This window comes from Zalophus californianus, chromosome 13 (genome assembly GCF_009762305.2).
Source record: "Zalophus californianus isolate mZalCal1 chromosome 13, mZalCal1.pri.v2, whole genome shotgun sequence".
Lineage (NCBI taxonomy): Eukaryota > Metazoa > Chordata > Mammalia > Carnivora > Otariidae > Zalophus > Zalophus californianus.
The window spans coordinates 43,375,581-43,399,799 of record NC_045607.1 but is presented as its reverse complement, the minus strand read 5'-3'; the positions used below and the strand labels follow the sequence as shown (position 1 = coordinate 43,399,799).

The 24,219-nt window shown below is 41.5% G+C and overlaps 1 protein-coding gene across 4 annotated transcripts in view; it reads left to right on the top strand.

The window, feature by feature from the left end:
* Positions 1 to 24,219, top strand: part of TEK (TEK receptor tyrosine kinase) — a 92,864-nt gene that overhangs the window by 5,599 nt on the left and 63,046 nt on the right. For 2 of the 4 annotated variants that reach the window (XM_035723697.1, XM_035723698.1), the window contains exon 2: positions 12,491 to 12,625. The exons of the other annotated variants lie outside the window; for them this stretch is intronic. In XM_035723697.1, coding sequence (XP_035579590.1) covers positions 12,491 to 12,625 — 135 coding nt within the window. The remainder of the gene's footprint in view (positions 1 to 12,490; positions 12,626 to 24,219) is intronic. 4 annotated transcript variants of the gene reach the window in all.

Sequence of the window (24,219 nt, the reverse complement as noted above, 5' to 3'; positions counted from 1 at the left end):
CTAAATTAAATGTCTAAAAACATAGAATGTCAATTTCATTAGTTACTGAATATAGCATGAATAAAATGAATAATATTTGACAACAATCTGTAGGTTAGATTTTCCTCACTTTGCAAGAATTCCTAAATAGATGTGGATATTGCCAATTATTGCCAATTGTAGTTATAAATGGCTCACAGCCAAATGATTTGAAAACTAAGACTATAAAAAGGAAAAGGGAAGAAAGTACTTCCCATTAGAGGGAGCAGGGAGTGTGGAATAACAGGGCAAGTTCGAGGAAGTCAAATAAGGCTGGAATGTACGGTGGATATGGAGAATTAAGGTTGGGGTCAGAAAGGGAAGGACCTTGTAGACCATTTTAAGTAACTTGTACCTCATTCTGTACATGTTGAAATTTAGTATGGTGTTTGTCCTATCATAGGTGATTTATATCTTGGAAAATTCACTGTGACAATAGTATGGAAGATGGGTTGACCTGGCAGGGAGTGTAGGCACAGACTAATAATGAATGTGTCTTTTCAAAACTCCAGGAAGGAAGGCCTGGATGGACAGGGGGGTTGAGAGTGTTCAGGAGGTGAAACTGTAAGTATTGGTAATGGGTTACATATGGGAGATTGAGTGACAGCAGGGTGACTAAGTATTGCTCCATGGTTCTGGTTTGGGTAATGGTGGTGCCATTCATGGTGCTGGGAAATGTGGCAGAAGCAACTGGTTGGAGATGAGCTGAGATGGTGCCAATCATTATTTTGTACATGTTCATGTTGAGGTTCCATGTAAAGGGCTCTCTGGGTCTGAGCTTAGATGAAGGAGATTGGGCAAGGGCTTGAGACATAAGCATCCTTGGTTTATGGGAAGTGAAGCCATGGCCATGGATGTGTATGAAAATTAAGTGAAGGGACAAAAAAGAAGTAGCCAAGGGTTCTATGAAGAAGCAGTCACGGGAATTGGTAGAAGAAGCAAATCCAATCAGATTTTTCTGGAATTCTAGAGAATTGGTGTGGTGGTAGCTAAGGAAGAAGAGCGTTTTCAGAGGAGGAGAGTAGGATGGGGGCAGCAGAGCGACAGCCTCTGCGCTTGACATGGGGGCACCAGATTACAGGTGTGTTGTTTTACAGAACACCAGCAGGACTCATTACATTATGGACCAGAACTGGAAGGGATGTCGGAGCATCAGTTGGCATGACTCCCAGCCTTCAGGAAAGGGAATGTCTAAAGATGCCTCCCTTATTTCTGGAATTTTGAACTGATAACCCAATGCCCACCAGTCTGGCCAGACTATTCCTTAACTCCTAGCACACGTGCAGAATATTTTTTAGCTTGAGCCATGCCTGCTTTCCTCTGCATCCTATCCCTCCACTACCGCCTCTTGTCCCTTCAAGAATCTGACCATCCTTCTCTCCGTGTTTCTTTCCCAAGGCTACAGGGGCAGGTGTGGGAACATGGGTCTGCCAGATGGACAGAGTCCTGACTCTTTTCAACACATCCGCTGATTAGAGGGGGTGCGTTCCTTCTGTCCGGTGGTTCCCTGTTAGACATGGTATGGATGTAACAAGGGAGCCGGTCCGGCAGCCAGATGACAGACATTGTGGGTGGCGGCTGTTAGCTTTCTGCTGGCCACTGCCCTTGCTCGGGGCTTGACCAGTGAGGTATATGTGGAGGTCACACCCATCTCAGCAGATCTGTCAGCTTTCCCGCTTTTGTTAGAGGGTGATATCATGCTTCCTGGGGGGAGTGCTGGAAGACAATGCTCGGCCACTTTTCTCCAGATACAATAGGCGGAGTCAGGAAGGCAGTATTGACATTGCTGGGGCTGGGGAGGCACTCACGGCTCTGCGGCCGTCAGATGGTGAACCAGCTTAACCTTGGCACACAGGGCCTGGGTTGTGCAAGGCGTCTGGCTGCGGAGCCAAAGGGGACTCCGCCCTGGGGAGAGGACTGCTTTAGACATCTGGGAATCTGGGATGGGCTTCAAATTCCGATCCCTCTGTCAAAAACAACCACAAAACAATAATAGTACCAGATAACAAAAATTACTACCATAGATTGAATGTCTGTGTGCCAAGTACTTAATAGGGTTTTTAATAACTCACAACAACCTGCACAATAGATAATACTATTTTTTATTTTTTTTAAAGATTTTATTTATTTAAGAGAGAGAAAATGAGAGAGAGCACGAGAGGGAAGAGGGTCAGAGGGAGAAGCAGACTCCCTGCTGAGCAGGGAGCCTGACGTGGGACTCGATCCCAGGACCCCAGGATCATGACCTGAGCCAAAGGCAGTCGCTTAACCAACTGAGCCACGCAGGCGCCCGATAATACTATTTTTTAAATAGATGGTAAAACTGAGGCTCGAAAAGCAACTTGCCCAAGGTTGAAAATTAATAGACATCCATTATTTTGGACTGCCTAGCATCCCTATTTTTCTTTTTTTTTTCTTTTTTTTCCTTTTCAGTTAGCCACTGTATAGTACATCATTAGTTTTTGATGTAGTGTTCAATGATCCATTAATTGCTTATAACACCCAGTGCTCATCACAACATGTGCCTTCCTTAATATCCATCACCCTATTACACCATCCCCCCACCCCCCTCCCTTCTGTAACCCTCAGTTTGTTTCCCAGGGTCCATAGACTCTCATGATTCATCTCCTTCTCTGATCTCTCCCGCTGCAGATTTCCCTCCCTTCCCCTATGGTCCTCATTGCTATTCCTTATGTTCCACATATGAGTGAAGCCATATGATAATTGTCTTTCTCTGCTTGACTTATTTCACTTAGCATAATTCCTTCCAGTTCCGTCCATGTCGATGCAAATGGTGGGTATTCATCCTTTCTGATGGCTGAGTAATATTCCATTGTATATATGAACCACATCTTCTTTATCCATTCATCTGTTGAAGGGCATCTCGGCTCCTTTCACAGTTTGGCTATGGTGGACATTGCTGCTATGAACATTGGGGTAGCATCCCTATTTTTCAAGAGCTGTCATTATTTCCCTCCATGTGACCCGGATGGGACTGCCATCACTGATTGCAGAGTGTACCACTCATCTGACCACCACAGCAGTTGGTTCAGATGGAGGATGCATGACCCAATAGGGCCAGTTAGACTTTTTCTCTGGGAATTCGTGAGCATGAGATTCTTTCTCCAGTGAGGATGCTGAACACCCAGAGCTACCAGCTTCCTTGTACAGTTGAAAGAAGCTGGTCTTGGGCAGGAGAGATGAGTTCATTCGCACAGAGAGAACAGAACCATGACTGGAGCTCTGTGATTTTTAGAGTGGTGAGTCCAGTGGTTTTGTTTTTATTTTTTTTAAAGATTTTATTTATTGACACAGAGAGAGAGATAGCGAAAGCGGGTACATAAGCAGGGAGAGTGGGAAAGGGAGAAGCAGGCCCCCACAAAGCAGGGAGCCCGACGCAAGGCTCGATCCTAGGACTCTAGGATCATGACAGGAGCCGAAGGCAGACGCTTAACGACTGAGCCACCCAGGCGCCCCAAGTCCGGTGGTTTTAGATCAGAGACCCACCCCTGTACCTTCCAGTTATGGGAGACAGTCACCTTCATTTTCTTCCACTATTTTGAATTTGTTTCTGTGTCTTGAAAGTGAATAGTCCTGAGTGACCCCATGGTTTCAGTAGAAAGTGATAGAGACAAGAGTTAAACTGAGATGACCAGACCCCAAATTCTGAGTCTTTTAAACTCTTCGCTGTACAGTCTTCTAATTGTTTCATGGTCACCTCAGGCTGGTTCCTGGAAAATAAGGCTGATGACAATACTTCTTCATGTGGTTTTGGGAAAGATTTGAAAAGAAATATTACTTAAGATACTTAGTACAGTGTTGGTACATGATAAGCACTCCAAAAAATCAGATGCTCTTAAATGTTTGCTTATAAATGAAGCTAGAGATTCTTACATTGCTTTATGCCAGTCTTTTCAAAGCACATCTCCCTGCGTGAGGGCAGGCCTCATTTTTGACTAAGATCATTATTGGATTTTTGGACTCATCTAAATTAAGAGTGAGTGTGTGCGTGTGTAGCTCTTCTCCCATTTCACCACTGTCTTCGCTCCAATTACTCCTGCTCTTACTCTTAATTCCTCTTTGTGTCTAGGACCCTCACATCTAGAAAGCACTTTCTCATCTTCCGGGGTTGCTTTAAATGTCCACCTATTTTACTACTCATTGCTGCCTCTTGAGAATCAGAGGGCAGGGTGATAGGAGCTGTCGGTTATAATCAACGCCTTTTCAGGAGCCCGTCTTTGCTTACCTCACCAGACTCTTGGAATTCTCAGTCCCTCATGCTATATTGGAGGTGTATTTCAGCCATACCAGACTCTTTGTGGTTTCTAAAGATACACTTTCAAGCCTCCGTGCCTTTGTGTATGCTCTTTCTTTTGCCCAGAATGCCCTCTTCGCATTCCCTTCTTCATCTGACTTACTCATGCTTCAAGGTTTATCTCCGGTGTCATGTCTTCAAAGAAGTCTTCTTTAACCTTCTTGCATGGGTTTGGGCCTGCCTTTGCCTGAGAGTCCATCAGAAATGTGGCCTGAGGCAAAGGCACATGTGTAGGTAGATTATTTGGGAAGTGACCTGAGGGAGCAGTGAGGGACTAGGGGAATAGAACTGTACTAGACTATGTTATCATGCTGGCCACTGCTATGGACGCCGGACCCTGCAGACATCCTGAGGAGCCTTATATAAGACATGCAGGCACCCTTATGCCTGCCTCTGTCATGGTACTTAGAACATTAAATCACGATTAACAGTTTCATTGTTGCTTTTGTCTACAAGGCTGGGAGCTGTGTTTGGCCTTTCAATATTCTCAGCACCAGACATAGTATACTGGCTGGCAGAGAAACACTTTAATAAATGGTTTTGCAGGGCGCCTGGGTGGCTCAGATGGTTAAGCGTCTGCCTTCGGCTCAGGTCATGATCCCAGGGTCCTGGGATCGAGTCCCACATCGGGCTCCCTGCTCCTTGGGAGCCTGCTTCTCCCTCTGCTTCCCTCTCTCTCTCTCTCTCTCTCTCTCTCTCCCCCCCTCTCCCCCCCCACTCTGTCTCTCATGAATAAATAAATAAAATCTTTAAAAAAAATAAAAATAAATAAATGGTTTTGCATTGGGTTAAATGTTCCAGCCATTGCTTCCCTAAGTGTAGTGTATATATTACTGCTGGCCTGAAAAAATGATTTGATGCGGTTCTTGGAAGCATATTTTAGAATTATCTATTTATTTTTATATGTAAGTATAAATAGATGCATGTATATGTATAGCAATCATATAATTTCTTGAATATTCTTAATACGAAGCTAAGAAAACATGAGTTAAAGAGAATGGTTAATAGAATAATTGTACAAGCAGCATGTACAGTCAGCAAGAATCATGACTATGATACATAACTTATACAGTTTGGGAGACACTGCTCTAACTGAATGAGTTAGCTAATCCTTTTTAGAACTCGGTGTGTCCAAGTAAAAATAGAAAAGTAACTTGGTGTATAATTAATACTATTCTAGTGAGATGAACAAAGTGAAAGGGTCTATGGTGATCAACCTGTCTCAAAGGACTATCTAGGACTCTAATCTTTTCCCAGTAAACCTGGAAAATGGACATTTGTTAATAAATCACAGACACCTAGTTTACCCCCTTGGGCATACTGGGCATCCATCAAAATAGGCCCAGCAGTCAGCCAACAAGCCAGTAGGCATCGTCAACCAGGGGAGGAATGGGTAGGTCAGTTATTTCCACTCGTTCAAGCTAGCTTTTTCTGAGCCCTTTCCATGTCCTGGGAATCTGCTAGGCATTGCAGTTAGAAAGATGGTTAAGAGAGGCACATGACCTCCACTGCCCTGTGGTCTGCTGGGTGAAAAGCTCTGCTTTATTGGAGGCCGACATTGGGAGCATGGAAAATGGGGGGGGGGATGGTCTCCTCAAGAAGGTGACATTTGAGAAGGATGAATAGGATTATGCTTTGTGGAAAATCAGGAGTGGTAGTGAGGAGTAGAGAATTCCAGGCAGAGAAAAAAGCATGAAAATGGGGAATAGAATGTTTGAAGAAACATTGGCGCAGTGGTCCTACCAAGTGGTCTACCAAGTCCAGGAGAATCCTAGAATCCCTTATTTTTATTTTTTGAGTATCATATGGAGCTAACATTTGGTACCTTAAGAAATACTGATTTGATTCAACTTTCCCATTTTACAGATGCCAACACTGAGGCTCAGCACTTTGCTCAAACCCACTCAGCTCATTAGAGGCTAAGTTTCTTCCTTTAAACAGAGAATGTGGAAGGCAATAGAAATTAGAGCTTAAATGCATGTACTGTAGAGTCGAACTACCTATGCAGTTTAAGTTAGAGCCCCCACTTAAAAATTCTTTTGTCTTTTAAATGCTCAGTGGACCCAGCTGTAAGGCCCCTGGCAGGGTTGGCTTGCTTTGCGCCACCCGGCCCTCCCTGCCCCCTTCCCCTGTGTAACTCACACCCAGAGTCAGCAGTGCTTTTCACACAAATAGTCTGCCAAGAGGTGTGGAACTGGAGCCAGAAACACACAACAGCTGCAGAAGCTCAGCCGCATCTAGAGGCTTGCAGTAATCTCCAGCAGGCCTGGACACAGCCCTGACCACTGAGTGACTCTAGAGTACATAAGCCATCAGCAAAGTGTGATTCCAACATAAGTAATACATGCATTCTGCCAGATGCTTCTGGAATCAAACAAACAAACAAAACAGTGTTGTTGCCAGCCAGGGAGAAAAAAAAATCACCATTAATTGCATCACTGTCTTCCCATTAAGGCTGGGGAGAGCCGAACTTCTGTTAGAGAACCTCTTTTCCTCTCCTAGAGATCATTTTCTGATGGAACTCATGGCTTATCACACCTGCCAAGCCCACATTTTCACCCTACCCAGGTGGTTATGAGCACAGACTATGGGGCAGATGGATCTGGGCTGGAGCCCTGCTCAATGGGACAGCTGTGTGACCTTGGACAAGTCTTTTCTCCTTTCTGCAGAATGGAGACCATGACACCCTCTCTAAAGAGTAGTGAGGATTACATGATATAAGTAGATTAAATGCTTAGCAAGTGTAGGTTCATAAAAAAAAACTCAATAAACATCAGCTATCATTATTATTTCTTATGTTTTCCTATGTTCCTAAGAGCACCCTTTTGCTAAGAACCTGTGTAAATGTTACTCTATTCCATTCCATCCCATTTCAACATCTCATTCCTTCCCAGCCTATTCTATTCTATGAGCATTTCTTGAGCTCCTTCTCTGTGCCCCACTCTGGGTCAGCAGATGTAAAAATAAATAAAATGAAGTCTCTACTGCTAAGAAGGCTGCTGGTGGGGTGTGACTTGCAGATGGACTTGCAGTAGATTCTCACTATTCATGGTGAGTTAGATTCAGGCAAGAGTTAGATTCAGGTAAGTTGCAACATTTTTTTAAAAAAGATTTTATTTATTTATTTGACAGAGAGACACAGTGAGAGGGAACACAAGCAGGGGGGTGGGAGAGGGAGAAGCAGGCTTCCCACGGAGCAGGGAGTCTAATGCGGGGCTCCATCCCAGGAGCCTGGGACCATGACCTGAGCTGAAGGCAGACGCTTAACGACTGAGCCACCCAGGCGCCCCAAGTCGCAAGATTTTTGTCAACCAACGGATACACCTAGTTTTGTGTGTGTTTCTATTTAAAGGCAAATCATTTAGTGCATATGGCTGATTGATTAGCATGGAAGTCATAGCCAACAGCACTAAGGACTGCCTCAACAGAGCTTCCCTAACACACGGATTTTCTCCTGGGGCACATCACCGCTTTCTCATGCTTCGGAACGCTGGACAGCACTTCGACACTAAACTTGGGGCCATTTCATTTTTTCAATCTTTTGGGTTTGTCTTAAAAAATTTTTTTTGAGGGGCGCCTGGATGGCTCAGTCATTGGGTGTCTGCCTTTGGCTCGGGTCATGATCCCAGGGTCCTGGGATCGAGCCCCACGTTGGGCTGGCTCCCCACTCTGCGGGAGGCCTGCTTCTCCCTCTCCCACTCGCCCTGCTTGTGTTTCCTCTCTCACTGTCTCTCTCTGTCAAGTAAGTAAAATCTTAAAAAAAAAAAAATTTTTTTTTTTTTTGAGTACAATTGGCGCACAATGTTACATTAGTTTCAGGTGTAGGACATAGTGATGTGACATACTGATACATTATGTTGTGTTCATCACAAGTACAACTGCCATCCATCCTATTACATCACTATTCTAATATCATTGACTGTATTATGATGTGCTTTTGATTTGTTTGGGGTCATTTTTTAAAAGAGATTTTATTTATTTGTGAGAGAGAGAGCACAGGCAGGGGGAGGGGCAGAGGGAGACGCAGGCTCCCGGCTGAGCAGGGAGCCTGACATGGGACACTATCCCAGGACCCCAGGATCATGACCTGAGCTGAAGGCAGATGCTTGAGCCACCCAGGATCCCCTAGGGGTCATTTTAAATGGTGAAATAACCAATTAAAACCACAAAAAATGTGAAAAAATAGCACTAAATATACCGTAAGGAGGATACTGATTTACAGTTGGCAACATGTGCATCTGAGGACTCGGCATTTTCCTGCTCTGCCATGCGTTCTCATGACTGGGAAGCCACCACGGGGATTGATTTTGAAGTTATAAATAAACTGTAGGCACATTGACAGGTACAGAATCAACAAATAAGGAGGATAGACTGTTGATACAATTGACTAAACTCAGGTGGTAATAAAGTATCCATAGATGTAGAGGACAAGCACAGGAGAGAGAGAAATGGGTTCCTTCTGGGACGGTCCGCTCCACTGATGGGAATGGGGCTTTCAGAAAGGCATTTCTGATGAGCAGACATGGAAACACGGTGGGATAACAGTACGGCTACCAGGTTGTGGCTCCAGGGTGGAGGGCTTTCTGCCTCCAGCACTGTACCATGCAGTCTGACTTGACAGGATGTCCTTCAGCAGTCCTCTTTTCGCCCACATTCATCTAGAGGCAAGACCCAGCACTCTGAGACACCAAACACACATGAAACAATCTGACTCCATAGTGTTAGTAAGACTTTTCAGTGGGTGGAAGGGAAAGATGCTTTGTATTGTACAGTGTGCAGAGCGTACTAAGTTCACAAGTAGACATCTCTCTCTTTCTCTGGCAAAGTTCATCTCCAGCTCCCAGTCTCCTGATTTCTCCTCCCTTCCTCCACTGTACCGTTCCAGGCCATTCCATTTTCAGTCCCGCTTGCACATACCACTCAGCAAATGAAAGGCCAGCTAGTTATCCAGCCCCCTCTCCTCTGGAATCTTAGCAGGAGCCCTGTATTGTGACTCCAGCATGGCTTTGGGGAATTTTTACTCTATGCTTCATTCTCCACGTATCCAAATATTCACTCCGTAAAATATTTTCTGCATATTTTGGCATAAGCAATAAAGATGTACGAGGTCCCAGATGAGTTACCACTCCCTATTACTGCCACTTACCCCTGATATTTTCTCATCTTGGACACATGACCCATGGTTGCTACAGTTTTGTTTTGGTTTTTTTTAAAGATTTTATTTATTTATTTGACAGAGAGACACAGCAAGAGAGGGAACACAAGCAGGGGGAGTGGGAGTCCCACAGAGCAGGGAGCCTGATGCGGGACTCGATCCCAGCACTCTGGAATCTTGACCTGAGCAGAAGGCAGACGCTTAACAACCGAGCCACCCAGGCACCCCAGTCGCTACAGTTTTTCAAGAGCCTAGTCCGGGCCCTAGCCACATTAGATATTTAATAAATGAATAGATTTCCACTAAACTGATAATTTGGGGAAAGGAGACATTTTTGTAATGTTTTCCTCCTCAAAAGTGATAGGTAATTTTACTTATTGTCATTTTCTTACACCTTTCACAGCAAGGTTTTGTAATTCTCAACACATTAAGTTCTGAACATTTCTTCCTAATAATTCTCATCAAAATTTCCAATGATACTATTTTTGAAACTTAAAATGTGAATTTTATCTCAAGGAATAAGCAGAAGGAGCAGCTGAGAAAATTCTGGGGAAAAAATAATTTTGGGGAATAACTCTATTGGATCTTAAGGCAGAGTACAATACTTATAGTAACAGTGGAGTACAGTACGAGAGTCTGGAGACACAGATTAACAGACTAAAAAAGCCAGAACCAGACATAAGTTTGTATAAAATTTTATTATCTGTAAAGGATACAAATCAGTGGGGAAAGGAATAACAGTCCTGGGAAAATTAGTTTTCTGTTTAGAAAAAAGAACTTTTAAAAAATCCATCTGTTACCACACACCAAAATAAATTCCAAATGGGCTAAAGAGTAAATGTAAGAAATCAAGCCATCAAAAGAAGATGGAAGTGGATATTTACTGACATTTCATATGGAGGAAGACTTCTTAAGTTTAAAAACAGTGGAAGAAGCCACAAAAATAAAAATCAATACACTTAGCTACATAAATATTTAAACTCTTAATTTAACAATAAGCAAAATTAAAAGGCAAAGAAAAAATGACAAAAATACTTGAAACAAATATGGCATATAAGAGACTAAAGTATTTTCATAAAAGAAGCTCATTGAAATCAATAGAAAAAATCAAAAACATCAACAGAAAAAGAGGAACAAATAATTCACGGAGGAGGAAATATAAATGGCTAATAGGCTTGTGAAAAAGTTCACTCTCTAAATTAAAGTAAAATCAAAGGGAATCTGGGTGGCTCAGTCGGTTAAGCATCTGCCTTCGGCTCAGGTCATGATCCCTGGGTCCTGGGAATGAGCCCCGCATCAGGCTCCTTGCTCAGCGGGGAGTCTACTTCTTCCTCTCCCTCTACCTGCAGCTCCCTCTGCCTGCAGCTCCCCCTGCTTGTGTTCTCTTTCTCTCTCTCCCTCCCTCCCTCTGTGTCAAATAAAATCTTAAAAAAATAAAGTAAAATCAAAATAAGATACTATTTTTCTATATCAAACTGGCAAAGATTAAAAACCAAGTGGGAATATTCAAGACTACATGGCGGGGGTTGGTGAGATGAGTATGTTTTCATACACTGTAGCTCTTTAGATAGAAACTTAGCAATGTAAAGCAAATTGTTAGAAAATTTAAAATGTTGTAAGATTAAGTAAAAATTTAGGATATGAAAGTGTTCTGTTTTAACCTAGGAAAGAACTGTATATGTTGGTTTCTGCAGTTCCTTTTTGTATGTTCTCTGGGGGAAAAATAAAGGATATACATCAAAATGTATTCCCTGCTCTGCGGGAAGTCTGCTTCCCCCTCTCCCACTCCCCTGCTGTGTTCCTGCTCTTGCTGTCTCTCTCTCTCTGTCAAAGAAAGAAATAAAATCTTACCAAAAAAATGTTGACAAAAATAATTCATGTTCCTTTTGAAAAATTTGGATATGCAGGAAAACATTTTAATATATAAAACAATTGTATACTCTTTTAATATACAAATATATTAAATACATTTTAATATATAAATAATATAAAATAACATAAATATATAAATAACATATTTACAAAGAGATCAAGAGAGAATTGTTAAGAGACAGACTGAGAGGCAGACAGAGAAATACAGATTTGATTATTTGGTTTTAAACATCTGTTAATTATTGTCTTAAAGCATAAACCCAGTTTTGCAGGCTCCCTTTTATGATGGGAACTGAGAGAGGGTAAAAAGGGGACTCAACCACAGAATCATTGACCATAAACCAGAAGGGCCATACAAAGTGAAGGAACAGAGCTAAGCCAGGTCGTCATCTTCTTCTTTTTTTAAGATTTTTATTTATTTATTTGAGAAAGGAAGAGAGAGGACCATTGGGGAGAGGGAGAATCTCCTCAGCAGGGAGCCTGATGCAGGGCTCCATCCCAGGACCCTGAGATCATGATCTGAGCCGAAGACAAATGCTTAATGGATTGAGCCACCCAGGAGCTCTTAAGCCAGGTCTTTGGATGCTGCCGTATTATAATCAACCAAGCCCTGGAACAAATACTTTCCTCTTACCCCTGGACTGCCTCTCATCATTTAGGCTTAACCCTGAGGGATGAAGTGAGAATTCAGAGAAGTGTGAAGGATGAAGGTAAATATCAGAAATGGAGTTGGGATGTCATATACACATTATTTGTTCATAAAGAAGAGGTATTGCTATTAATGAAGAAGAGGGTCATGGCTTGTTTTAGGGTCACAAAAGACTTGAGAATGTCAAGAACACCTGGTGTCAAAGGGCATCTTTCAAAATGCTGTGTCCTTCTGGCTCTGTGTCTTTTGCTTTCCATGTCACTATCTCCTTTGTAAACCGGAGGGGCCACAGTCAGCTGAGTTGGAGTAAGGTGAGGACGGTAGCCCCCAGTGCCCTCTGCAATCTTGCCCCTTTGCCGCCTTTGTTATTACAATGGCCCTGTGATGTGGCCAAACCCAAAAGCCGGTGTCCTCAGCTTACTGCTGCCCCTTAGTATTTGTATCCAAACTAATTACCAGAGCATGTCTGATCTTTCTACAGGTCTCCCATTAGTGGCTCTCATATTTGGTTTATGGGGCTCTGGGGTTGCCAGGAGCACCTGTGTGGCTGGCACAGATGGCCAAGGCGAGCCGATGCCTGTTGGTCTCGGGCCCTACTTTACCAACTTCAATCAGGGTAACTATACTTTTATGTAGTTAACATCATCTTCTATATAATATTTCACTTGGTAAAAGGATGCCTTTGCTTAAACAAAAGCGGGTGGGCGAACTGCTGATATAAGTTACAAGATACGCTTGGGCAAAGATAGCCCTGAGCTGGGCTTAGTAGACATGTATCCCACATGAGGACTTATTGGCTCAGCCAGTACTGGCTAGAAGTACAGGTTTTGAAACTGAAATATGAAAGCTGATCAGTGTCTTCCATTTACTGGAAACTAGAAACCAGGTCATCACGTCTGTCTGTAAAGGCTAATAAAGTGTTGACTGAAGGTTTGAGAGATTCTTCTAGGAGTAAAGGGCATGTATTTTAAGCCATGAACTTGATAACACTGATTTTTGTTAGTGTTCGGGGAAAGCTTGTTTGTAAAACAGAGTTTTGGGTGGATGAACTGTTACTGTATTGATAATCATATTTCATATACTTGAATTGGGAGTTAACATCATCTCATATACTCTGTGAGATCTGCCAACAGCCCTGAAGTTGAATAGGTCCTTGGGAAATCTATTGAATATGTACAGGCATTCCCTTTTAAATTGACGTTTGAGTGTTGATCCTTTCACACATTAAAATTTGGAAATAAGTCACACAGACCTCAGCAGTCAAGTTTTAATTTCAAGCACACAAAATAGAGCCAAATTGTTATCTTCCTTTGAATACATTTTACATCGTACAATCTAAGAACTAAAAATTTGATCTAGTTTTTAACTCCTTTAGGAACCACCCTTAGGAGTATGAGAAATTCTGTTTGAAATCTAGGGCTCTGGCTGATGAGTCATATTTTAAAATTCAGAATCCAGGGATTTTGAACTTACATTCCTAAAGCAGATGGTAAGTCTTGTTTTCCAGTGGTGACCTTAGACTATAAATGTTTGTCATTCTTAGATAGAGTCAGATTTCGTCATTAAAGAAACCACAGATTAAAACTTCATGGCCCCTACTAGAAGTTAAGTCCATTTGAAGATCTAACCCATTAAGAGAATGGAGGCTTGAGCAACAGCCCAGAAAGCCAGGCTGTAGAAGGACTGAATTTTCAGAAGCTGATAGGCTGAGGGAGGCTCATTTCTTGCCTCTGTTTGTGCTGCTTCTCTGGGCTGTTACTACATGGAAAAAAAACACCGAAAGGGTGTGAAATAAATTTTAAAAAGGATCTTTGTCCTAGTGCACCGTTATTGTGCTGGATGGTATTTGACAGCTCACTCTCTGGACCCTGTTTTCTCTGGCTGTAAGATAAAAATGCTACTATAAACTTGAGCTTTTCCCTGTGATTGGCTCTGCAGGCAGGATCGCTCCTCAGGAGGGTGGAGTTGTGCCTATTTTACAGGGGAGTGGACCCTATTTTCTCTTCATTGGTCTCACAGCTTTAGGGAATCCTGAGTCCCCATCATCATCATCATCATCACCATCATCGCTGTTTATTGACTATTGCACTATTGTCACACACTCTTAACACATCATTCATAGAATTTACAAAAATTGTTTCATATGGGGATACCTGGGTGGCTCAGTCGGTTAAAGCATCTGCCTTTGGCTCAGGTCATGATCCCAGGGTCCTGGGATCGAGTCCCGCATCGGGCCCCATGCTCAGTGGGGAATCTGTTTTTCCCTCTGCCTGCCGCTCCCCCTGCTTGTGCTCTCTCTCTGACAAATAAATAAAATCTTTTAAAAAAATTGTTTCATATGATATAGGTCTATACATTTAGCCATCCTCAGCAAAATGCTAAGAGGTTGGGATCATCCCCTCCATTTTACAGATGACCAAGCGGAGGCACAGAAGGCTCAGTCACTTGTGGATGGTTCTGTGTTACATGAGTAATATACGGCAGATCTGGGATTCAAACACAGGCTGGCTTGATTCCCTAGCTTCTGACCACATACTGCATGGCTCTGCTTCTCAGCAAGGCTTACCTCCCTGGCTGTTCACTGTGGTGGGATCTATTTTGAGATAGGCTTAGCCCTGTGCAGGGCACCTGGAGGCTGAAGTAGACACACCACAGTGAGAGGCATGACTGTAAATCCAAAGCTTGGCGTGCAGAGCACAGCCATTTGCTTTCCTTCCAATGAATTTATTTAAAAATGTTTATCTTTTTATTGTGTGTACAGTACCACCATCCAGAGATAGCCACTGTTAACATTTTCCAGATAAGATTGAATTTTATATCCCTCCCTGTGGAATTCACATGTCTCCTACCAGGTTTCCCCTGTGAATTCCCAGGGCACTTACATTCTCATGGTTCCCTCCTACACGAAGTTTGTCTTCAGTTGTAGTTTAATTTATGCACCCCTCCCTTCCTTGCTCCATCCTGCTGCTATAGTCTCTGTTCAACTTGGTGTCAGGCTAGACATGCCGCTCAGCCTTTTATCTCAATTAAAAATAAGAAAGGCAAGAATGAAGGGGGGGGAAACCGGAGGGGGAGACGAACCATGAGAGACGATGGACTCTGAAAAACAAACTGAGGGTTCTAGAGGGGAGGGGGGTGGGAGGATGGGTTAGCCTGGTGGTGGGTATTAAAGAGGGCACGTTCTGCATGGAGCACTGGGTGTTATATGCAAACAATGAATCATGGAACACTACATCAAAAACTAATGATGTAATGTATGGGGATTAACATAACATAATAAAAAATAAATAAAATCTTAAAAAAAATAAAATAGTAAAATAAATATTTTTAAAAGATAAAAAAAATAAAGGCGACAATTTTTCAACACATAGACACACAGGTACTGATAGATGCAATCATAAACGAAGAGACACACAGACAGATAATGCATTTGTGAGTATAACGTACCTGACAAGTTGAAACAGAGGTGGGGTTTGCCCCATCCCAGACATGGGCAACGCAACCACACCTACTTCCTGAAGTCCTTCTGCTGCCCATTGTATTGCTTGTACCTTCTCTTTTTTTCTCCTCTTTCCTTTTGTGCCACCCATTGGGATTATCTTAAATTTATGAATTAATTTAGGAAGACTTACCTTTCCACTTCAGAACACAGAACACTTCTCCGTGTCTTTAGAGCTTTTTTATCTTTTGGTAAAATTTCATAGAAACTTTCATAAAGGTCCCACACGTTTCATGTTGGGCTATTAATACAACTGTGATGAGCAACACCATTCTTCCTGCTTGTAGTCCATAGAAGTACTTACAGAAAATGAATCCTTTAATAAGTGCTGAAGTGATTTGCTCATATCTGATTTGGGGTTTTTGCTTTTTCATAAGTGAGATGAGGAGTAATTTTTGTTAGCTATTTATTTGAGATTGGATAACAGGATTATACTACCTTAAAAGAATTGGTAGATTTCTATTTTTTAAAACATGTTTTTGTATTACATAAACTCATCAGCAAAATCAGTTAGCCCTGTGAATTTTTGATGAGCTAATTCAGGCGTTGTATTTTTGGAGTTTAACTTTAGGAATTTATATTTCCTAATAAAATCACTGAATATATTTTTTTCAAATCTATCAGTTGAGAATTATACGTGGGATTTTCTTGTGATTTAAAGCATCTTTTCACAAGCTATTTTACCTTGTGTTTTATTGACAATTTTAGTTTCTAAATAGATTTCAGAGACTTGCTATTGTGAGTTCTACCCACACCATAAACCAGCTCTTGGAATTCTCATTTTTCTATTTTTAAGTTTATTAATATCTGTATTTAGCTTTATTTTTTCTTTCTCCCTGCCTTTCTTAAATTTTTTAAAAATTTTATTATCTATTTAGAGAGAGAGAGAGAGAGAGAGAGTGCAAGTAGGGGGAGGGGCAAAGGGAGAGGAGAATCTTAAGCAGGCACATGCTCAGCAAGGAGCCAACGTGGGGTTGGATCCTGAGATCATGGACCTGAGGTTCCTGAGATCATGACCTGAGCTAAAATCAAGAGTCGGACACTCAACCAACTGAGCCACCCAGGAGCCCCTCTCCCTGCCTTTCTTAAGTCTTATTAGCTCTTTTACACGTTTCCTCAGTAGAGTTCTTGGTTTATTTATATTCATTAGTAAGCAAAGTATTTAAAGCTATACATTTGTCTCTGAAAGCAGTTTTGGACTCATTGTGTGGTTTTGAAAGTAAGATGATTATCTTTTATTTTCTAGAAATCTTGTCTTTTTAGTTATGGTCTTTTCTGATAATTATTTACAAGACTGCTTTATGATTTTTAAGAGTTGGGTTGTCTTTTCTTGTTCATTGATTGTTAAACTTGATTTATAATGCTGTGTATGGGATCATTAGGTTGTGTTTGGGGAATATTGCATGGGTGGTTTGTCTTTGTTGGACTTCACTGAGTCGAGTGTGTGTGTGTGTGTGTGTGTGCGTGCGCGCGCGCACGCGCTGCATGAGTTATAACAGGGCTACTATTCCACTGTTTTGTACTGGTTCATCTGTACTGATTGTTACAAGAGTGAAATAATTCTGTGCCGTCTGATAAATGCTGCTTGCTCCTCCTGAATGCGCCCCGTCCTGCCACTTTGTGCTGCCTAGTCCCTCTAGACTTCCCAACCATCCAGCGACTGAAAGGTAATATCTGGCCTATCAGAGTCTTTCAGAACCTTTTCTGGCACTCAGATCAATGTGCATTTTAATCTGCTTGGCCCTGGTTGTTAAATATTTTGAATATTATCTCTGAGCCGAACCAAATTTAAATTGCAACTAGATATGCTTGGTCTAAACAACATACAAACAGTGCAGATAATTTCACGTGCCCTCCCTCTTCCACTGAGCTTGGTCTTTGTTCGACTCCTTCCCATGCTCTGGTTGTGAGCCCTCTCTGTGGAGGTACATGGTTTTTGTGTCACCTGGTTCCTAAATACCAGCCAGCTCCTTTATCTGGTTCTCAGCCAAAGCTGCAGTGATCTGTTCAGGTGCTGGAAGAAAACCTACATGTTACATTTGTGGATTAATGACACACTTCCACATTATCTTTTATGGATGAGTTAAAGGATGGTCAAGAGTAATTTTGTCTATATACAGTTTTACCTTACACACTGATCTTACTAAATGTGTTGCTCTGATGGGTATACTCAATTTTGGTAAATACTGTTTGGATGATTGGGGAAAAAAACAAGCTGAATTCCTTGTTTTAAGATATAGAATTATATATACCTGAAAGATACATATATATGTGTTTGTGTATGTTTGTGTGTGTGTATATATATATATAATTTATAATAATTTATAAATATACATAAATAATTTATAATAATTAAATAATTTATAATTGTATGTTTGATTTTTAGTCTACTGCATCAGTCAAAATTTGAGAGAGATGTGATGCTGTCTCCCAAAACTACTGTACTTTACTCATATTCTTTTTGCTTTTACCTGTTTTTTCTTTATATATTTGCTTCTATATGATTTAGAGCACAACAATTCATAACCACTATGCTTTCATTGTGGACTTCATTTTCCATCAACATAATATAGACTTAGTTCCATTTCCATTTCATGCCTTCTATCTTGAATTCCCCTTTGTCTGAAACTAATATTATGATCTCTGGTTTCTTTTTTCTTTATTTTTTATCCTTTTTTCTTGTCATTTCTTGATAAATTCTTTGCCCATCTCTTTGTTTTTAAGATTGTGTGAGTTCAAGTGAGTCTCTTATAAGCATCATCTAGGAAGATTTAATTTTTTCTGAGAGTATTTGTCGATAGGTGATTGTAAACACTTATCTTTAAATCATAATATGTTTAATCTTAACTTCTGACATCCTGTTTTATGTTTCTGTTTTTTATACTTCCCTGGTGTTTCCTTTTAGGGTTTTTTTTCTGTCCTTTGCTTATTTGACTTGTATTTTGTTTACATTTATCTTCTCTAGTCATTTTTTGATATATACATCCTGTTTTTTAATTTTATTAGTGGTTACTCTTGAGTTTGTCAAAAACATTCTTTAACCTATACTTCCCTATTTATAATAGTAAATAGTGAAACCACATCTTGAATATCCACATATCAATGAGGAACACAGCACATTTAAACTTTGTCCCATCCTTCATTCTCCCTTCTCAATCTTTGCTTACTTAATAAGGAATTTGAGATCTAAGTTACACATTTTAATTTTAAGAGGTACTTTTGACACTAAAAATATTTCAATAATAAAAGCAAATACATTTCTCAGTCCAATTTTATTGACCTTTGTGGTTATTAGATGCTGATAATAGGCTGATACTGTAGCTACAATTCATTTTTTGTCTTGTCTTTAGTGAAAAGTTAAGAGAAGCTACACCAAAGGCACTAGTCAGATGACACTTTAAATCTGAGATCCTCAGCTCAAGTGTATATTGATAGATGAATGGATAAAGAAGAGGGGATACACACACACACACACACACAATGGAATGTTACTCAGTCATCAAAAAGAATGAAATCTTGCCATTTGCAATGCTGTGGATGGAGCTAGAGTGTATTATGCTAAGCAAAATAAGTCAGAGAAATGGTATATAATTCTGCAGTATTTGAAGTGAGAAAGAATGAAGGCATGAAAAGGAGTTGAATGTGAGAGACAGAGCTGAGCTAGAATGCTCAGAATACAATGACTGGCTCTAAACAGTGAGGGAAAGAGAGTTGTCAACAATAACACGGAGTTTTCAGGCATCTGTGTTAGGAAAGCTGGAGGCTTAAGAGACTGTATGAGAGGGAAGGTTAAGGCAAGAGAAGATGCCGAGTTCATTATAGTCTAGTACATTTGAGATGCCTATTGAGGGGCCTGTAGGCATTTTCATAACCTGTGTTTGTAGCTGGGAAGAGGTTAGAAATGGAGACCCAGATTTGGAACAAGTGATAACTGAAGCCTTGGGAGTTGGTGAGATCACTGTGAACACGGAAATGGGGTCTTCTGTAGCACTGGTCAGGCCGTAATCTCGGGGCTAAGGCCACAGCCACTTGCTGAGTTTTGGCAAGGAGGGTGAATGGGAAATGAGATCCAAGGGAAATCTGCTATTTTAGATGCACAGTGTTACACATAGAGTACTCCCGTACCTCTGGTGAGATGACCCGGTACTAAGATATATGGCTACTGAAACAATGCACACAGAGAACCTCCTGTGCCAAGCTTTCCATCAGGGAAAAGGAAGAGTTGCGGATGTTTTACATTTAAGATCCCATGTAGTCATCACGGGTTGCTTGGCTCATCTAAATCACTTTCGTCACCAGTGGTATACGGAGATATAAATGACAGATTTGAGTTGTTGAGAGAATTATGTAAAACAATGCACTTAAAGTTCTGAATGATAGTAGGTACTTGCTAAGTGGTAGCTATTGTATTACTAGCAATTTTAGTAATTGTTCCTGTGTAATTGATACAATGCTATTGAAACACCAAACTGGCAAATACTTGATAATACTGATTTGCAAATGGTGCTGCTTAAACAAATGGCTCTAGGGAGGTGCCTGAGGGACTGCTTCAAGGTTGGGGGAGTAGGGACAATGCTGGGCTCTGATTTTCCTGCCAAGGCACAGGAAGCACAGTTTTATCTGTTTTAGTTATCAGGCATCAGCACAAAACTGTGTTTACATAAAGGACTCAACTGAAAAATGAGAGTGGTTTGAAATGAGCACAGACCTGAAGGCACAAGGGAAAGGAACCATTATTGAACCCAGATGGAGCAGTGGCAACATAGGACAGTCCACCAGAGCCGTGACTTCTGTGGATGGCTCAGCACCAGGGGAGCTGGGAGAACAGACGCCCTAGCTACATACTCCTTCCACCCTCCAGTCTCCTTCTGGGGCTTCCTACTAGCGGAACCCAATCGAACACAGGGGGCCTCCATGGAACCAGCGCTGGCTGGGTGGAGGAGGTAGGAGAGGGGCTGGTGGGCACACCTTGTCAAAATAGAACTGAGGAACAGCCTGGCCCTAGCAGGAGAGACTCTCACACTATGACTTCACATTTGTGCACTAAAGTTGACTTAAAAATGGACCCAGCCTATCTATGCCCAGAGTATCTGACTTGAACATTTAATGAGATCGCTTCTCTGGCTTTCCTGCTTTTGGACTGCTTTCCCTCAAGTGACTGCCCAGACAGGCTCTGTCTCCTTGCTGCCAGAACAATCTAAGTATATCCCACATGGTCTAATTGGGAAGATAAAGGAATTGTTCTCCTAAACCATTAACAGTGATTAACTGCCCATCAGCTGGAGGATCTGTAGGATCACAGCCTCTCACACGGCCATACCTATTAGGTACCACATCTGTGCACCTGCCCTGTGGCACCTGGGAGTCTTCCCAGGGTATGCGAGAGCATTAGCCAAGCCTTGTGGGCTAAGCAAGAGTTAGCCAGTTGAACGTGGACATAAAAGCACTGGAGGGGGCATTACAGGCAAGGAGTGTGGCTCATGCAAAGAGATTCCAAAGATGAGTCCTTAGGAAGAGCTGCCGACATGTTTGAAATGATGTCATTGTCACTGGAATAAATGTGGGGCTTGGCAAGGGCCCCCGGGGATTACACTAACTCGGACACCCAGGGCTTCTCAGGAACCCTCTCTTAGGGAGACACACAGCCTAGTACCTCTTGAGACATTCAGGCCTGCAGTGTGATAGGGAAAAACCTGCCAAAGTTTAGTTGGTATTCCACCTGGCAAATGTGTCCCTAATTTGGAAGTACAAAGGATTTTTTTTTTTAAGGAAGGGGAGGGAATGTGACCAGATACGCTGCTTTGCTTCCAGAAATCGGTGACTTCCTTCACAGAAATAATTCATGTAAGGCCCAGAAGACAACAGATTCCAGAATTGTCATAAAGGAATTTCTAAACTAAACAATACAAGGGCAGAGGGCCCCGAGCCCTCTTCTACTATGAGTTAGGATCATGACCCCATTGGTTAGCCAGAGTGTTCTATGCTTCTAGAAGGCAGAGTTACTGTCCTGTTTAAGAGTAAAGAGTAGCAAAGTATAGGAGCTATACTTTCAAGAGGCGGTGCACAGACTCACTTTTAAAGACAATGAAGAAAATGTCAGAGTGGGTGCTCCGGCCCAGGGACAAACACAGTGGGGGGTGGGTTAGGTGAGTGGTTTCCCTGAGGCAAAGCAAAGGCTCATGGAGCGACTGCTTATGTTATCTTCACGTTGCCCCCCCCCCCCCCCCCCCCCCCCCCCCCCCCGCCCCGGCAACGCTGTCCCCATGTCAGCAAGCTGGTTGTGAGACTGCTTTCCTAGAATCACTTGCATGTGCTGAGAATTGGTTTCCTGTTAAGGTCAGTCCCGTAAGAAAGGGGACAAGAATCAAAGTACTTTTGAAGGAAACAAAGGGAATCTTCATTAGCTCAGGATCAGCCTGTTTCCTGCTCCTGCGGGTTTGAAGTGTGTGGGAGGGTAGGCACACAGCAGGACACAAAGCCCTTAGCAGTTCTTCCTTCTGTGGGTGCTTGAGTTCCAAGATGACTTAAAAAAAAAAACAAAACCCAACCTTCCCCTAAGGCTAACGCACACCATGATTGGATAGAGATTCACGTGATCAAACTGGCTTTGTGCCAGGCTGACACAACTAGTCCTTGACACAGAAGTCAGTGATTTAGATGTCATTCTCCCACTTTACAGTTGAGTAAAATGAGACAAAATTTCAAGACCAAAGCTTTTAGCTACTCTACCATTCTGTTGATGGTGCCGGCAATTAGTAATTCACAAAAAAAGTCACCTATGTTTAGGAAGTATTACTTTCAATTACTGTGGAATTCTTCCCATTCATCTTAAGCATACTGAGAATACACGCAGTCTGTCAAACATAGTGCTTGGTGCTGGAGAGTTGAGGATGAACAAAGTGGTTCTTTTCTTCAGGGAGCTCACTGTCTAAGGATGGAAACAGACATGTCAGTTATTAATTAGAACACTGCCATTAGATTATTTGTGTATACTTTTCTGTAAATAAAAATATTTATTTTAAAACTACGAAAGAAATATGACACTAAGTATGTGAAGCAATAAGTGAACGTCTTCCATCTTCCTCACCCCAACCTTGATTTCTAAGCCTGACAATTTCATTATCCAAAGGTACCACTGTTATTAAATCGGTGTATGGCTTCTAGGCTTTTCTCTATATTTGGCAAAGATGAGATCATGTATAATTGTTCTGTGTCTTTATTTTATTTTTTATTTTATTTTTTACATCTTGTTTTCTTAATGTATCAGGGACATAAATCCATGCAAGCTTCTAATATTCCATTGTATGTAAGAACCATCATTTATTTAGCTATGCTCCTCTTCATGAATTTCGTGGTGTTTCCAATTTGTAGCCATAAGCTGTGATGAATATCCTTGCCATGTCTTTGCATATTTTTACCAGTAATTATGGAAGATACATTTTTATAGTAATTAAAAAAATTAATATACAACATAATTGACTTTGTGTGTGTGTACAGCCCTATGAGTTTTAATGTTTTAGAGACTGCCACCACGATCAGAATACAGAACCATTCCATCACCCCAGAAGTCTTATTGGACTGACCCTTTGTAGTCAAATCTCTCCCACTCCTAATCCCAGGCAACCACTCATCAGCTCTTCATCCTTAAAAGGCTTTCCTTTTCCAGAATGTCATACAGTATGTAGCCTTCTGATGCTGCCTTATTTTACTCGGCATGATACCATGTTGTTGCAAGTACCAACAGTTTGTTCCTTTCTGTTTTTGAGTAGTATTCCATTGTGTGGATGTTGATGCATTCATCTACTGAAGGTCATTTGGATATTTCCAGTTTTGAGTGATTATAAATAAATAGAGCTGCTATAAACATTCATTGCATAAACAAAAATTTTCATTTCTCTAGGGTAAATACCAGGAGTAGCCTTGCTGGGTGATATGATAAATATAAGTTTGACTTTATAAAAAAAATGTTGAAGCATTTTCACACAATTTCCCATTCATTTTACATTATGACCAACAACAAATGAGAGGTACAGTTGCTGTGCATTCTAGCTAGCACTTAGTATTATCAGGGTTTTTTGATTGACAGTTTTGTTTTTAGCTGTTCCAATAGATGCATAGTAGTATCTCATTGTAGTTTTAATGAGCATTTCCCTAATGGCTAATGAAATGGGACATCTTTCTGTATGCATTTTTGCCATCCATAAGCCTTCTTTGGTGAAATGTCTCAAGTCTTTTGCCCATTACAAAAAATGAATTGTTTTCTTATTGTTGAGTTTTGAGAGCGTTTTTATTTATTTATTTATTTATTTATTTATTTATTTGAGAGAGAGAATGAGAGAGAGAGAGAGCATGAGAAAGGGGAGGGTCAGAGGGAAAAGCAGACTCCCCGCCGAGCAGGGAGGCCGATGCGGGACTCGATCCCGGGACTCCAGGATCATGACCTGAGCCGAAGGCAGTTGCTTAACCAACTGAACCACCCAGGCGCCCTTGAGAGCGTTTTTTAATACCTTCTGGATATGAGTGGTTTGTCAGATATGTGACTTGCAAATATCCTCTGCCAGTCTGTAGTTTGTCTTCTTCACACTGTCGTTTGTAGACCAAAGTTTTAAATGTTGATAAAATCTAATTTGTTCATTTTTTTCCTTTATGGATCCACTTGGTGTCATAGCTAACAACTCACAGCCTAACCACAACATCATGAAGATTTTTCT